Source organism: Lycium barbarum, chromosome 5 (genome assembly GCF_019175385.1).
Source record: "Lycium barbarum isolate Lr01 chromosome 5, ASM1917538v2, whole genome shotgun sequence".
Classification (NCBI taxonomy): Eukaryota; Viridiplantae; Streptophyta; class Magnoliopsida; order Solanales; family Solanaceae; genus Lycium; species Lycium barbarum.
In genome coordinates this window covers 10,508,940-10,526,090 of record NC_083341.1, presented here as the reverse complement: position 1 = coordinate 10,526,090, position 17,151 = coordinate 10,508,940, and the positions used below count along the sequence as shown (strand labels likewise).

The 17,151-nt window shown below is 32.4% G+C and overlaps 1 protein-coding gene across 1 annotated transcript; it reads left to right on the top strand.

The window, feature by feature from the left end:
* The first annotated feature begins 3,326 nt into the window (after positions 1–3,326).
* Positions 3,327–16,771, top strand: LOC132640415 (cysteine-rich receptor-like protein kinase 42). The gene is made up of 6 exons (XM_060357002.1): positions 3,327–4,211; positions 13,381–13,491; positions 14,112–14,462; positions 15,042–15,276; positions 15,356–15,503; positions 16,201–16,771. The coding sequence occupies exons 1-6, from the start codon at positions 3,464–3,466 to the stop codon at positions 16,606–16,608; spliced, it is 2,001 nt and encodes a 666-aa protein (XP_060212985.1). The 5' UTR covers positions 3,327–3,463; the 3' UTR covers positions 16,609–16,771.
* Positions 16,772–17,151: the final 380 nt, after the last annotated feature.

The following is a 17,151-nucleotide window of genomic DNA, read 5'->3' as shown; positions in this document are numbered from 1 at the left end:
CCAACAACCGCCGTAGTTGCTTGACGTCTTGAATAAATCCTATCCTTTAATGAGCATGAATGTTGTTCACAAAATGATCTAATTTTGAAAAGCCCTGAATCATTCAAACTTGACGATTTAAAACTCCAAGAGCAATCGTCCGCAGGGCACTCAAGACAATAGCTATTGTTGGAAGAAAGAAAAAAATCAGAAACAGATTTTATATACAGTTTTCATACATATATCATACAACAATCCTAAATATAAATAATTGAAAGGATTGTTTAAAAGTTATATCTTACATATTATTCAACATATTGAAATAACATTAATTTTCATACCTTTTAGAACTAGATCTTCTAACCCGAAATTGGAATTGTTTCGAAAAGGCGTAGTTCTTCATAACCGCAACAATTGTTTCCTTGTCCTTATAAATCTGTTTTCAGCAACAAATTCATATCGATTGTCGCTTATAATTCCATTTCGTTCACATTCCACAGCCTCAAAATCAACACTGGGAACCATGGCATTCAACTGATCAATTTTTCCATTGTGTGAAGGTACGGATTGTATAGAATTAAAACCGCTGCCTCCATCGTCTTGGATTTCAATTAAATCCAAAGCTACATCCCTCAATGTAATACATAAATGATACTTACTGAAGAAGTTTTTATTTTCCTTTTTTTGGTCTAAATATACATGGACACCCATATCGTTGTGTATGGTTATTGGCGGGCATCTGTCACTAACAATGTATTTAATCTCCAATCCTTGAATTGTTGTATCTATTCCTAGTTGAGCAGCAATCACTATGACCAAACCACTAAACTTTGATTTGGAATCGTATAATATTCCTTCAACCTCAAAATTTACGTATCTACCTATCAAAAAATTAAAACAAAATACACATTATACGAACGACGATTATGATACAAATATAATACAAAGTGCATACACACTAACGACACATTACATAATCAAATATATACATATTAGATTCATCATTCATACATATTTTATACACAACTATACATATCATATGGTTTTAAACGACAAAAAAATAAAAAAAAATAACATGAAAAAAAACAAAATTTATAAGAAACTAGGCATTAACATATGAACACATGATGCGTCCCATCTTCCATTGTGTTGTACCATTATTGAATGAATTGTCTCATCTGCCATTGAAACATACGAAATTTTTGATCCGGAACTTTGATATTGAATGTTTTATGAATTCTGCAATTTTCAAGACTCTTCAACCGTGATGGTGAAAATATGGTTTCTACTTTAAATTGTCGTGGATTGCTAAAATCTGGGAGAAAAAAAAAGGGAGAGAAATTATGGGGAGCAGGATACTAATCGGTTACACCGTGATCTTTGGGTTTTCTTGTACCGTATATTAACTTCTTTTACTGTATTTGTTATTTTGTATAGGGTTTGTAAGTTTTCTAATCTTATTTTTTGCAAACTTGAAAGTATTGGTATTTTTGTAAATACACCCTCTATATATGTATATATATATATGTAGTCAGCCCTTAAATATACTGTCTAATTTAGTGTATATTTGTAGATCTCAATTATTTTTCTGCTCATCAAGTTTTCAAAAATCAATTATTACAACTAAAATGAGTCCATATTTGAAGGTCTTACCCTATACTTTATATACCTTGAAGTACTTAAATCAAAATCTTAATTTGTGATTATAATTTCTATTTTGTTATGCTTACAAATTATTTGAGAATGATATTCATGTTTTTTTTATCATCATATATTTAATTATTGATGAATGAATTAAAGTGAACTTAAAATTCCATTCTTCCGAAAATCACAAAAAAAAAAACTGTCACTTTAAATAATAATTCATACTAATTATGATCATGAGGGAAACTCCTTTTAAACTTTATTTTTCAGCTAATACTTCTGACTAACAAAGTTATGATGTTTTTTTTATAACAAGAAACCCAATACTTCAATATTTAGCAGTTTTATTGGGCCCGTGCACAACACAGCTATTCTTTACTAGTATTGTTTAAAGTCGGGAAAGTGCTTGATTTTTAAAATAAATTGGAGGTGAAAAATGACTTTCACCCCAACTATACTTATTGCTACTGGAAGCCAAGATGTGATTAGTGACGTATAAGTCTTGACCTTACCCAAAAGCCAAAGGTATACGCATCAAGTCTTACTATTTAATGGTTTGGACAATTTTCCTTTGTTTGATATCTCATTTTAATTATGTACTTTCTTCGTTTTAAATTATCTATTGTGATTATAAAATTAATTATCTCAAATTATTTATCGTTTTAGAAGTTTAAGGTACAATTAATTATTTTTTTCCCATTTGCTTTTAGTAAAATTCTATCATTAATGGAGATAATATATAAATAAAGTAAATATTTAATAGAGATAGATTATAGCTTAGATATAAATAATGGTAAAGTTAATCAAATACCCCCTAATTAATAGTACTATTTCTTAAGAAGTGCATAAAAAGTAAAAAAAAAAAAAATAGATAATTTGAAATGGAGGGAGTAACTATATTTTCATCGTTATTTTGGGCAAAAGCGTGTTTATTATTGGTGCACGTGGGAGGTAGAAACTTCCTGATAGCACCACTAAGATGACTAGGGTCATGGCACTTTCAACCGTGAAACATCTTAATTGACCATGACTTAGTAATAAACAACTATATTAGATATTGTAGGAGTAGGTAAACAACTTAATTGACCATGACTTAGTAATAAACAACTATATTAGATATTGTAGGAGTAGGTAATTATTAGAGAACATGATAAAGATTAATAGCTGTTTGGTCAAGCTTTTAGGAGGCAAAAAGTATATATATGTTTTTTCAAAAAATGTTTATTTTAAAAGAGTGAAGTGTTTGATTAAGCTTTTGAAAAAAAAAATGAGTGCTTATGGGTGTTACAACAATTGTTTTTCATAAGCTAAAAAAATCGTTTTTCCTTAAAAACACAGTTCTGAAAAGCGCTTTTGATAAAATATATTTTTTAAAAGTTTGGTAAAATACTAATTTCTGTTCAAAAGTATTTATATATTAACAAACACAAACTGATTCTCATCAAAAATATTTTTTTGAAGAACACCTTTTAAAGAAAATATTTTTCAAAATAAAGTGATTTTAAAAGTTTGGCCAAAATAAGCTATTAATGACCGATTTAGTATTAAACAACTGTATTAGATATCGTAGGAAGTAGGTAATTAAGGATTAAAGAATATGGTAAAGACTAAAGACAAACACTATTTTGATAGACTTATAAAGAAAAAGTTATAAAATTTGAGTGGGGCTGAAGCAAACAGAGACTTTTAATATTAATCGTCTAAAGAGGTGGAAAATTTGGCTGTAAAGTGCTAATCATTGGGAACAAAAACACCTAATAAATTGCATTTATTCTCCGTATCTCTTAGTTCTCTCTTCTTCCTCTAATCTTCTAACAACCATTTTCTGTTTTGGATTTAGATGCAATTCACAGCCTCAATTAGTTTTCCTTTTTTCCTAAAATGTGTCATCATTTTCTTGGCAAATTTTTGTTTAGACAATATTGATGCCAATCCTCGGATATCCGAAGCAGGGTCTGTATGTGGCAGGAACTTAACATCACCATCCGTTATCATCCAACAGTACGCTAAAGAAATGCGAGTTGTGACACAACTTGTGAGCGAAAATGGATGGGGCAGTTATGCTATTAATTCAACAGACATCTCGATATATGCTCTAGCAAACTGTTACCGAGATCTTCCACACAATGATTGTATTCAATGCTTCCTTACAAGTTGTGCCAAACTCCCTCGTTGCCTCCCTGCTGTCTCCGGTCGTATATATCTTGATGGCTGTTTCCTCCGTTATGATCACTACAACTTCGTCGACGAAGCTACTGATGATGCTTTAGATAAAGTCAACTGTAGCAGCTCACTTGGAAAGGCGCTCGCTACTACTAGTCAAGATAAATTGGCCAATTTGATCGAAAAGGTGACGAAAACAGCAATTGCGAATGGATATGCAGTGGCGCAATTGGACGGAGTTTATGGATTGGCAGAGTGTTGGAGAACAGTGAATAAACAAGGTTGCAAAGAATGTTTGGACAAGGCAAGTGAAGTTATTAAACAATGTTTGCCTAATAGGGATGGTAGAGCTTTGATTGCTGGTTGTTATTTGAGGTATTCCACACACAATTTCCTCAATCATGCGTCTCAGGGTACTAGTAACGGTATGTATATATGATCACTTCTCTTTTCACCATACCAACTCTATTTGTTATTTAATCAATAGACTTTTGAAAATTTATTTCCTGGAATTCTCTAAATTAATGAACATATCTGTTTTTCTTCTTCATTAAGGGTGTGTTTGGTAAATTGAATTTATGTCTAATCCAATTTAGCTTGAGTTAATCTAATCCAATTTAGGTAAATTATTGAGTTAACCTAATCTAATTTAGTTTTAAAGTTTAGTCAAATCAACTCTTGAAAAGCGAAAGGGAAGTAAAGAATACGTTTGCTGAGTGCTTTGCTGTTGAACATTATTTTTTCAACTTTGATCCAGGAGATAAATCTTTTTTTTAGCCCGAGCAAATTTCCTATTGATTTGATTTTCTGACTTAATGCTTAATAAAATGACATCTCAACTTGTAATGCTTTGCAAAATTAGCCCACAACTCTTAGTTTTCTCTTTTGAACACCTTTAGTCAAGGGTATCACATGTTACAAACGCCTCTAACTATTGACCATGCATATATGGTATCAGTTAGTTTGATAAGACTTATGTGCGTGTGATCCACAAATTAAAGGAGTGTGAAAGAGCAGGTTGTACCACCTAACGATAAAAAAAAAACTAATTAGGCTTTCTTTATTGTTCAAGTTAGAAACTCTCATTCGCCATTTTTAAGTTCCAAGTTTCAATTTTTTTCTTCTGCATTTGGAAAGGGGGTGATGAACATTTCCCTCATTTTTTTTTTAGTGGAAATCACTTTCTTTCACAACTACAACAACTTTTGACTTTATATTACTTCTCTAGCAATATGTTATGTCCCACGTCGGTGGGTATAGTGTGCTTATATGGATTTAAATAGATTTGGGCTCTTCCACATTAATAGCTAATTTTTGAGGTATGAGTTAAGTCCAAGATTGTTATACAATACTTGTTGATGTTTGGAACTAGAATTAGTTAAAATTTGAAACAAAAAGTTGTTGAAGTTGAATTTGAAAATGGTATTTAAAAGTTAAAGTTATTTTTGAAAATAAATGTCATTTTTTAAAAAGTTAAAGTTTTGTAAGTAAAAATAAGTTTCAGTGAAAAACTGATTTTCAAACTTGAAAAACTCATTACATTCTATAACCAAACAATGTTTTGAAAATTTGTTTAAAAAACATCAGTACGTCAAGGCCCCCGCCTTAGATATTATTATCCGTCTTTCATGTAAAACAATTTCATGAGCATTATGCGGTTTGCTAACTTTACTATTGAGCTTTTATGAACGTGTTTTTCCGAAAAATATTTGGTACTCTCAACCAAATACTAGAAAACATTCTCAACAAAATATTTTACAGAAATAAGTCATATATTCTTATAAAAATGACTACGTCATGTTGGATTATCTTAAGAAAAATCTAAAATGATATAGGAATATCTTAACTATGTGGGATAGTCAAAGTAAATTCAAAAGGCTGACCCGATAAAACCCTACCTGAACCGAAGTTGAATATGAGTATTCCTATTGATTTTTTTGTTTTGTTTTGGTAAATAGCTTGTATTGCTGACCAAAAAGGAGGAATTACGGATCAGCTTTAGACTGAGTGAAAAAATGGCAGAGAGTGCTGTAGCTTTTTTGGTACATCAACTTTAAACCTTCCTTAATGGTGGACAAAATTTTCTTGAAGGGATTCCTATTGATTAAATAGGTAGTTACACCCTCTTTGTTCGAATTTCAATAATGGTCCAAACTTATGTGAGTTCTCCCATTGCCTTCCTATTATCTTAATTATAGCCCCAAACCAACCATAATTCATTATTTTAAGTAGAAAGCATGATTAAATAATTCATAACATATAATCTAATTAAAGTACTAAATAAATTAGTCCTAAGATTATGACCTTAAGAGACTCTCCAAGATACTATTATTTGATTAACTACGTTTGACCTAACAAGGTAAGTTAGACTTTATGATATGAAATAATTGTACTTAACCCCGTCTTAAGATAATTAATTCTAGAATAATCTGAGAAAACACCGAAATAGACTACTAAAGCCAAACAGATGGAAGCTGGAATGCAAGAAATTTCTTAAGTATTGATATTGACATCCATATGAACTATTATAAATTAAACTAGTATTATAAAACTTTGTGCTGGTCAAGTCTATAGGTATCGACAGAGACATTTTACTGGCTCTGTAAAATAATAATTTTTCCCTTGATTTTATATTTTGCTTTTGGTGAAAAAGACTGGGACTATATAGAACCAGCTAAATTAATAACGTATAGACAAATGAAATATAAAACATCAAATTGTACAATTATGAATTTGACCTGTCTTCTAATTTTGAAGTAGAACCTGCTCCTATCCTCGTGGACTCAGGCGCCTTCAGTTCCGGTACTTAACTTTTTCTTAAGAGGAAAAAAGAAATCAAATATTCAAATAGAAATTATGTTGTAAAATTAAGCTAAAAGAGTAATAATGGTAAATGATGAAAATAATAGAAATAGAGAGACAAGAGATGAGAGATTTCTTATTCATCCAAATGTGTTCAAGTGTGTCCAACTATTACATACAACCCAACTATATATAGGAATACATTGAGAACACCAAATGGTGTGTTATAAACATGGGTAGTAACTATTTGGGGGTTATAGAAATAAAGTGTGGGAGTAGTGGTCATAAAGTAATGAGGGTTACTTCTACAAAAGTTATGAACATGAAGTAGTGAGAGTTATATGTAGAGAAGTAATAGACATCCACACATTAATATTTTCATAACACTCCCCCTTGGATGTCTATTCTTAGATAATATGTCTCGTTAAAACCTTACTAGGAAAACCCAGTGGGAAAAACCTAGTGAAGAAAAAAGATTACACATATCTTGTAATACGCATTATTTGCTGCCTTGTTAAAAACCTTGCCAGGAAAACCCAGTGGGACAAAACCTCGACTAAGGAAAAAAGAGTGCAGCGCGCATTTTGCTCCCCCTGATAATAACATCATTTGACATTTCGGAGATGACGCATTCAAATCTTGTATATCAGCTTCTCAAATGTTGAGGTTGACCATGTTGTCGTAACAAATCTGCTAAATTGTCACTTGAATTTCTTGAATATCTTTTCACCATTCCTTTGAAGATCGTGCGTGAAAATAACTTTCAGCGAGACGTGTTTTATTTTATTCCACCTTCAACGTATCAATTCTTTTAGATGATGCCTTTCAATGATCTTATATACCAGCTTTCCAAGTGTTGATACTAGTCATGTCTTTGTGACCAACTCACGATGTTACATCCTTGAGCTCATCACGAGATCAATATGTCATTTGCTTGCTTTACGATCATTGTTATCCTTGCATGATTTGTGTAAATAGCAAATAATTGACTTTAGCAGAACAATATAAATATGGCAGCACCCATATATAAATAAAGAACTTGCGTGCCACCGAATGTTACATAAAGCATATAATCTTCCTGCATTTGCATAACCAACAAATCCTTGACAATATGGTTAGAAAAAATAAATCTATACCAATATTGATTTTACTTGAGTATCTCTAGGTAGAAGTAAAATTATATCTTTCCAGCACATTAATAAAAATATTATCTCATGAATTATAAGAGTAAGAAATTTAAGTGCACCAATTACACAAACACATGGTACTTTTTGACCATTTTCATGAGATCGAAATTGATCTTTCTTAATGTTAAGCGATGTCATGGCCATTGGGGTACTCAATGGAATCGCTTTAAAACCTTTTAAATCCTTGAAGGATTTTCATATAAACTTCATTGTCTAGCTAGACATGACAACAATTCATTATACGCATTCAAATTTTTCATGTATTGCCAGACTGGTAAGAAACCTCATTGCATCCACCACGGGAGAACTTATCTCCATACAATAATGCCAGGATTCGCGAAAAACCTTTATGCCACAAGGCACAAGCCGTACTTTATATCTTACGACTTTATTATTCATTTTACTTTTCGCACAAGAATCCATTTGTACCCCACTGACATTATACCTTGAGGTCCTTGGACTATAGGTCCAAAACATCACTATTCCAAGTGAAAAAAAAATACTTTAACCGCGTATTTTATTTGGCCAATCATTATATCTGTCCACATTCTTTGACAGATTTGAATTCAAGATCCTCGTCACCATTATAATGTTGAGCGCTACATTATTTCAAAGATACAGTCGACGGTCATTTGATATCGGTTCCAATGGGACATAACTTATCGAGATCTCTTCATTTTTTTTTATCAATTTCAGGTAATTGAACCTTTCCCAAGGTTTTATGAAGGTTATGTCGTGGTGCTCTTTAGAGCACTTGCCTCATTATATGACCATCTTAATCATTTGCTTCTCTCCTTCTTCAAGGAATTTTACTTTTGGAATCGATTGGTCTATCGCCATAGACTATGTCCTTCAAGGATTTTAATTCTAACTGGAGCATTTGCAGCTGAAATATGGAATATAATATTCACTTTTGGGTCAGCAAATGTGTCTGGCAATCGACTTGAATTATATTTTGAACGAGGATCATACCAGTGATAATTCATTACACATACCTTATTTTTCAGGCTCTTATCATCCGTCCCCCTAATGCTAGGTAATCTAACATTTACCTCCCAACCTTATTTGGGACCCATCTATGTGCATTGTGGTGGAGCAATTAAATCATATACCGCACATTCAAATTTCTAGATGGGAATTACTTGGTTCCTGACCCTGAACCAATTGTGATAGCAGAAGTTATCATAACTTGTTGGCTTGATGCATACAAGAGCTGCTTCATATTAAATAACATATCTCATCCCAAATTTCTTTTTGGGAGTTTTGTTCTCTTAACCAATTGTTTAGCTATAATTGGAGGCATACAATTTCTGCTAAACCAACTTGGATATAAACCAACATATCAATATACTTTTCATACTTTGGAATTGTGCTCTTTATTTAATAATTTGAGCAAACAACCTTGCAAAAATCAAATTGCAAGTTGATACCAAATGCACATGTGACCTTATCATCGATGCGTCTATCAAAACCATATAACTGTAAACCGGTCCACATGGTAGGTGATTGGGCCTATGTATATCACTTTTTATATGTTCCAAAATCATGGGATACAATCCCAACCTTAGCTGGTAAATTAATCAATTTGTCATCATGAGAACAAGCAGCACAAGAGAATTCTTGAAGAATTTCTTTATTTCTTCAAAATATAACCACATGAATTCTCAATTATTTTCGCATCACATTTGAACCGGAACGGTCAACCGGTCATGCCAACCTCCTTAGCATGTGATTCCATCATGCTTATATATATGTGGTACAAATTCAGAGGAAAAAAAGGGCAAGATTTCACATACATTTTGTTTCCCCAGTAATTAAACCTTCCCGTAATTTATAGTCTCAATATAATTCATTTCTGGCCAATGCCTTTGAAACTTAAAAAGTTTCTTTTGAGACTTACTACAACACCAATATTAGGTACAATTTCATTCTTCGGGATAGTAACAAAGTAGATTTTTTAGAGCTCCAATTAATTATGTACTACTGCATATTTCATAATACCATCCATATGGTGAACATCTCCTTTTACGGATTAATTGTCATTGTAGTCATGGCCAAAACCTTTATAAGCAAGACTTATTTCTTACTTTTACCCTTTGGTAATTCATGATAAGACATACCACAATGTTTGTGACATACTAAAAGTACGTGACCTGACCATTAATCATTTATGTCAAAACATTTTTTCTCTCTCAAACCTTCCGTAGAGGTGAGTTGTGTGCTATTTATTCAATAATACATGAGCACGTCATTATCCATACTGTTACGCATTTCACTTTCAAAATTGACAAGCATTCACGATGCTTACCACAAGTCACATTCTCTTTGAGAAATAGACTATAATCATATATATGTGCTTCATAAACTTTCATTATAAGACCATTGTCTTTATCATATTCATAGACCCACCTCGACATCAATTTGAAATTGTTTTCCTTTCTTTTGATGGAGGATTTATAAAACGTATCAAATTTGGTCGCACGATAACCGCTTTCCCAATCACCTTTTATAATTACCACAATGATTACTTTTATTATATATATATATTTTTTTGCTGTTTACCACGCCCAAGTCCATTTGTACAACCACAATAATTATTTTGTCATCTTTCAGACATTTCATGTACTGCTATCACATTCACTTTATGGAATGGAGCAAAGTGGAACGGGCTTCATAATCTAACATCAAAAGTACATATTTTGCCTTAGTCATCATTATATCATCAATATAGTGCATTGGGACTTGAACCCAATATCTTGCCCTCATAAGGCATATCAAGCTATAATGCGTGGGGACTCAAACCCAACATCATATTATCATAATGCATCATGACTCAAACCGGATGTCTTATCCTCTTGGTTTGATGGGACTTGAATGCACCCATTTATCCTATTGGTGTGATGACACTTGAATCTAGCGTCTTTCCCTCAACCAATGGCATAATAAGTCAAAGTTAATGAGAGTCATGCTCCAGCTTTAAAAAACATTACCACCTTCTTTCAAACTAACATCCAAATGAATTAGTTCAATCTGGCTTATTAGAATTTGATTCTACCTCAATTCTGAGAAATTTATATTGATTAAGACCAAGGTTTGGAGATGGAGTTCGGTGCTTACCAAGAGATCCTTGTACAGATCCTACAAATATATTTTTGAGTGTATCAGAAACATATAGATCCCATATATTATAGGTTAATAAATAAAAAAACAATAGCACCAAAATCATTAAACCGAAACTTACAACTTTTAAGATTCTCACTTTGATTTTAGTTTAGGCTATATTTATTTTTCGTACTGTTATTTAGAAATTACTTTCAACGAAAAGAAATTTCATATGAGATCTAGTGTTTAATGAATAAGGAACATAAAACCATATATTTGTGGATCATAATAAATGTATTAACTCTTACCACTATGTAGAGATATTGGAATAACGTTACCTGATATGTTAACCTTTTAATTTCCATCCTGTATCACCAAGCAACTAAGACGCAAGTTAAAGATGGAGGCATAGCAAAAAGATCGTATCTAATTACTAACTATAATTATAACATACATACTAGGTGTCCATACCTTATAACTTGATTTATTAGAAATATGTGTACCTTGTTTGTACGCTTGGAAAATGTCCAAGTGGAGGTTGCAAAGTGAGGAAGAAAGTTGAAAGAGATGAAATAATTCCACCTATTTGATAACTACATATGAAGGAAAACATAACCATGAAAGCCCCTTCGTCCTTTACTGCCACGAAATGCCAACAGTAATTTTTCTCAATGAATCAGCTTCTTCGTGGTGATCTTCTTGAGGAGAACAAATTGTTAATTGATACATCATATGCCCAACCAGTACATCATGCTTGAGATGAAAATCATTAGAGACTCGTACTGATAACGTGTTGTAATATTAAGCTAAAAGAGTAATAATGGTAAAGGATGAAAACAATAGAAATAGAGAGACAAGAGAGGAGAGATTTCTTATTCATCCAAATGTGTTCAAGTGTGTCCAACTATTACATACAACCCAACTATATATAGGACTACATTGAGAACCCCAAAGGGTGTGTCATAAACATGGGTAGTAACTATTTGGGGGTTATAGAAATAAAGTGTGGGAGTAGTGTAATGGAGGTTACTTCTACAAAAGTTATGAACATGAAGTAGTGGGAGTTATATGTAGAGAAGTAATAGACATCTACACATTAATATTTTCATAACAAGACGGCGGCTATGAGCATGAACCATCATGCTAGGTATTAAATTTGTTTCTTTTGACTGGTTTATAAATTTTTTGTTTCGAAATAATTTCAAAAATATCTTTTTAGGATTGGCTTCATAACACTTCCTAGGGGGCTTGTGATTACACTTACCTTTATTATTATTTTTTCTTTGTAAGAATAAATGTTTAACGTAGTTATAATTTATGCAAAATAATAAAATTCTAATCGATTTACCCTTTCTAATATTTCACTCTTTAGGTTAATTAAAATTATTATGTTTTTTAAGGAAATGCCTGTAGAATATAAAAACATAATCCCTAGGATAGCTGCTTTACACTCGGTATTCTCTCAGCATTCTGAACTAATTATGTTATTTATTTAGTTTGGCATAGAGCATCCTAAATTAAGAAAATACACAACTGCCTCTCAGAAGAGAAATGTAATTTATGATAAGTGGTTAATTAAAAACTTTTACGATAAATGGAGAAAGAACAGTGTGTTATGAATCCCTCTAGAATTTTGCATTAATCAGCGAGAAGAAGAAGAATCAAAGAACGACTCACGGGTAAAGGTTGGCTTCAAAGCAGAGTTAGAACTCTGTTTGCACAATTATTATGAATCATTATGTTTCTAACTATAAAAATGTGACATTTTTTTGGGACATACTAGAAAGTAAAAAGTGTCACATAAATTGGGACGGAGTGAGTATTGCGGCTGACTCAAGTGAATGGTCGCCTATTTTTACCCTTAATGAAATGATAACCACACAAATGACTAAAGTTCTTTTTAGACCATAAATTTCAAGAGTCTTTTTTCTCTCTTAAATTTTGTATCTAGAGTATTATATAAATTGGGTTGAAGGGAATAAGTAATAGTCTAGTAGTAGTAGTAGAAACGTCATTGGTCGCACTGTGATTATTTTTTTATCAATGATAAATAGTTTAAAATAATTCTTACTAAGAAATCAAAATAAGAGACACAAACATAATATCGCAAATCATGTGGGAGTTTAGTATTATGACGTCAAAACTAGAGGAAGATTTATAATTATTCCGTAATTTGTTTTTAAAACAATATCATTGAATGACATAATTTTCTGAAGTTTTATGACCTTCAATTCAAACTTTTCTTATTTATAAAAATGTGAATTTGATTGCAAAATTTGCCAACGTTACTTTCAGTGCTCCTCCTGGGGTTGATGAATCAAGTACAAAAGATTTTCACTTACACTAGTCTATAAGACTTCATCCTGCTCCTCTTTGATTTTTTTTTTCTTTTTTCTTAAGTCCGCTTTGATTTATAAATTTAGACTCTTGTCCTTTAGAGACTTTCAACTCTGTTTTTTCCTCCCCAAGTCAATGATTTGTAATTAAATGTTGTTTGTTTCAGGGGCGAGCAAAGGGGTGATAGTAGCTGTTGTTCTTGGAATGACAGCTGTCTTCATGTTGGTTTTCTTTATTGCTTACGCAGCTCGTAAAAAATCATTACAGCGAAAACAAGGTATCCTCTTCATCCCATATTAGTTCTCACACTTAAATTTTGCATGTCCTTTAAGAAATTATAAATAAAAGGGTAGTTTTACTAACTTATTTTTATTTTTTTCCAATAAATTGCACTCATACTCCCTCCATTCCAAAATAAATGAATTTCTAACATTTTTCGATGCTCCAGAATAAATAAATTTTATAAAATCTAGAGATGCCCTAATTAATTTTTTCCAAAATTACTATTCTCTGTCATAGTTTTTTCAACTCTCAACATTGACTATTTCTAATTAATAGAAAAGTAAAAAGATAGTATAGATAAATTACCCTTTGATTAATGTAATCAAATAACTTTATTAAGGGTATGACACACCCCAAATATTTATTTATTTTGAAATGGAGGGAGTAATTAATTTTATTTTAATTTTGTAAAATGACAAATATTTGAAATAACTATTTTAAGTAACCTTCACAGCTACTACGGGACAAAGGAAGTATGGTCAAAGAAACTACCTACCTTAATTTGTCATTTCACCCACTCAAAATTAAAAAGAACCAACTGAAAGAATTATTGTTAGTACGACCTGCTATTAGTGCACAAACTAATTAGAAATATTACAATTCTTTTGGCTGCAGAACTCATTAATCTTGGCAAAATATCGAGTTCATACAAGAGGTCGAGCTTGAACTTTAAATATGAAAATCTTGAGAAGGCAACAAACTACTTTGACCCATCAACAAAAGTAGGCCAAGGAGGAAATGGTTCTGTATACAAGGGGACTCTGTCTAATGGGAAGATAGTTGCAGTTAAGAGATTGTTTTTCAATACAAAGGAATGGGTTGACGAGTTCTTCAATGAGGTTAACCTCATCCATGGGATTGAACACAAAAATCTTGTCAAGTTGTTGGGTTGCAGCATTGAAGGCCCCGAGAGCCTCCTCGTCTATGAATTTGTTCCCAATAAGAGCCTAGATCAATACCTCAATGGTACGTTATTATACAGAGAATACCTAAAGACTTACTAAATTTGACGCGTTTTATTCAGATCTCTCTTAAACTATACTTGGTCCTAATTAACTCATATACTTGGCTTTGATATAATCGTTACCGCTCAAACAATAATTGATCCTAGTTACCCCCCATATCTAGCTTTTATATAATCTGTTACCCCCTACAAAGAAAAATAGTAAAAGAAGAAAACATGTATTTTAATGGACCCATATATATATGGAAGGAGAAAGGAAATAGCCGTTGGAATGACTAAATATAAAATGAAATGTTATTTTGGATTTTTTTACACATCAGATTAATATGAGGTTGCTGTTATTTTACACTACCACGTGCCAAACATATTTGAAGTCACTTGAATACAAAAGCCAAATATTGAGGATAACTAGGACCAGACATAGTTTAAGGGGGATTTGAATAACACGTCAGCTTTAGGGAGTCTTTAGATATTCTTCCTATTAGATATCAATAAGTTCCCACATTGAGGGATGAGGGAGCACTTTTATGCAGTTTTCAATTAGGGACTTCTGATTGAGTTACTGAATTTCTGTTGTGTAGATAAGAACAGGATAAAGATTCTAAGTTGGGAAGAATGTTTACGCATTATAGTCGGAATAGCAGAAGGCCTTGCATTCCTCCATGGAGGTTCAGAGATAAGAATCATCCACAGGGACATCAAGAGCTCCAATGTACTTGTGGATGAAAATTTTGACGCGAAAATTGCTGATTTTGGACTTGCTCGGTGTCTTCCAGCTGGTAAAACTCACCATAGCACTGGAATTGCTGGCACATTGTAAGAAAAGATAAAAATACCATTCAAAAACAATGGCTTTCTTTTAACTGCTTAATTAGTGATTTTATTCGTTGCACAGGGGATATATGGCTCCTGAATATCTCGTAAAAGGACAGCTCACAGAGAAGGCTGATGTCTATGGTTATGGAGTGCTTGTTCTTGAAATTATTTGTGGCAGAAAAAACATTTCTTTGGCAGAGGATGACTCTGGCTCACTACTGCAAACTGTAAGTATTAATGTAATGTTGTAAATTTTTCTTTACATTAGTTTTGTCAGTGTTGGTTGTATTAGCCCTAAGGATAGGTAGAGTTAGACCGAGAAAGAATTGGAGTGAGGTGATTAAATAGGACATGACGCATCTATAGCTTACTGAAATGACACTAGATACCAGAGCTTGAAAGTCGAGGATTAAGATAGAAGAGTAAGAAAGTCAATCGATTTCTTTCTTTGAGGTGGGGAACATGGTTCTAGTTTAGAACACTTTTTTCCCTCTCTCTTCTCCTTACCAGTATTATTATTAATATTCTACCATTATCTTATTTTTTAGGTGGGTGGCATAGTAGTATACTGTTGTTTTTTTATTAATATTCTACCATTATCTTATTTTTTAGGTGGGTGGCATAGTAGTATACTGTTGTTTTTTTAACACTGATTATCCTTACTTATTTTCGTAGTCTCTCTCTCTCTCTCTCTATATATATATATATATAAGCTTCTTTATTCTTGTATTTTTTTTTTCATTTTGTAAAATATTTTTCTTAAGCTGAGGGTCTTTCAGAAACAAGCTCTCTAGCCCACAAAATTAAGAGCGAGTCTGTGTATACCCCTACCCTCTCCAAACCTCACTTGTGAAATCACACTGGATATATTGTTGTTGTAGTAATCTTGTCAATAATAAATTGATCATGTCATTTTGGTTTCAGGTGTGGAAGCTCTATACAACAAATCAGGTGACTAAAGCATTAGACCCTTGCTTGAAAGGTGATTTTCCGCTACAAGAGGCACTAAAAATCCTCAAAGTGGGGCTCTTGTGTACTCAGGCTTCTGTCACCTTAAGACCATCAATGTCTGATGTTGTCCAAATGCTAACAACATTTGGACAACCAATCCCGGAACCATGCCAACCACCATTCTTAAATTCATGCACCAGTATAAAAAACTTAGTTTCCAATACACTTTCTAAACTAGATGATTCTTATACCGCAACCACAGAGAACTCCTCTAGTATGCAAAGCTCATCAGATGGACCACACGGAAATGATCAAGAATTCCTTTTAAAACAGTCTGTACTGGAAAAAGAGAAAATAAAAGAAGTAGAGTTTGATGTATAAGTGCAGATTAGAACTAGTAGTGATGATACAAGGAGAGATGTTGCATTTTTGTGATTTGTTTCTGTATAATAATACAAAGGAGTAGAGAGAAGTAGAGTGGCATACATTGTTTTCATAGAGTTGTATGAATTGTCAGAAAATAATACTTGTTAAAGCTAGTTAATGATTGAAACTAGCTAAGTTGGTGTGAATGAGAAAGAGAGGGAAAAAAAATAATGGAAGGAAAATGAAGTTCAAAGCAAAGTTCATTTGAAAAAGGAGCTTTGTACCACATTGGTGGTAGAAAGGGAAAGTTATGTGCTTATATTAGAAAGCACTTCCTCTAGCTCTTAAAGGGTTGAGAAGAGGGACTCCCCTCGCGCCGTCGTCGTCGCTCGGCTTTTCGATTTGGATTTGGTCAAATGATCTGATTGATTGATAATCTTTTTGGACCAAATTTATTTAACTTCAATCTTCATTTTCTAAAATTATTTTGTTTTTTCTGCCGAAAAATATTAATTGGTAATTAAATAAATTTCGCGGAATAATTTAAAACTCCCAACG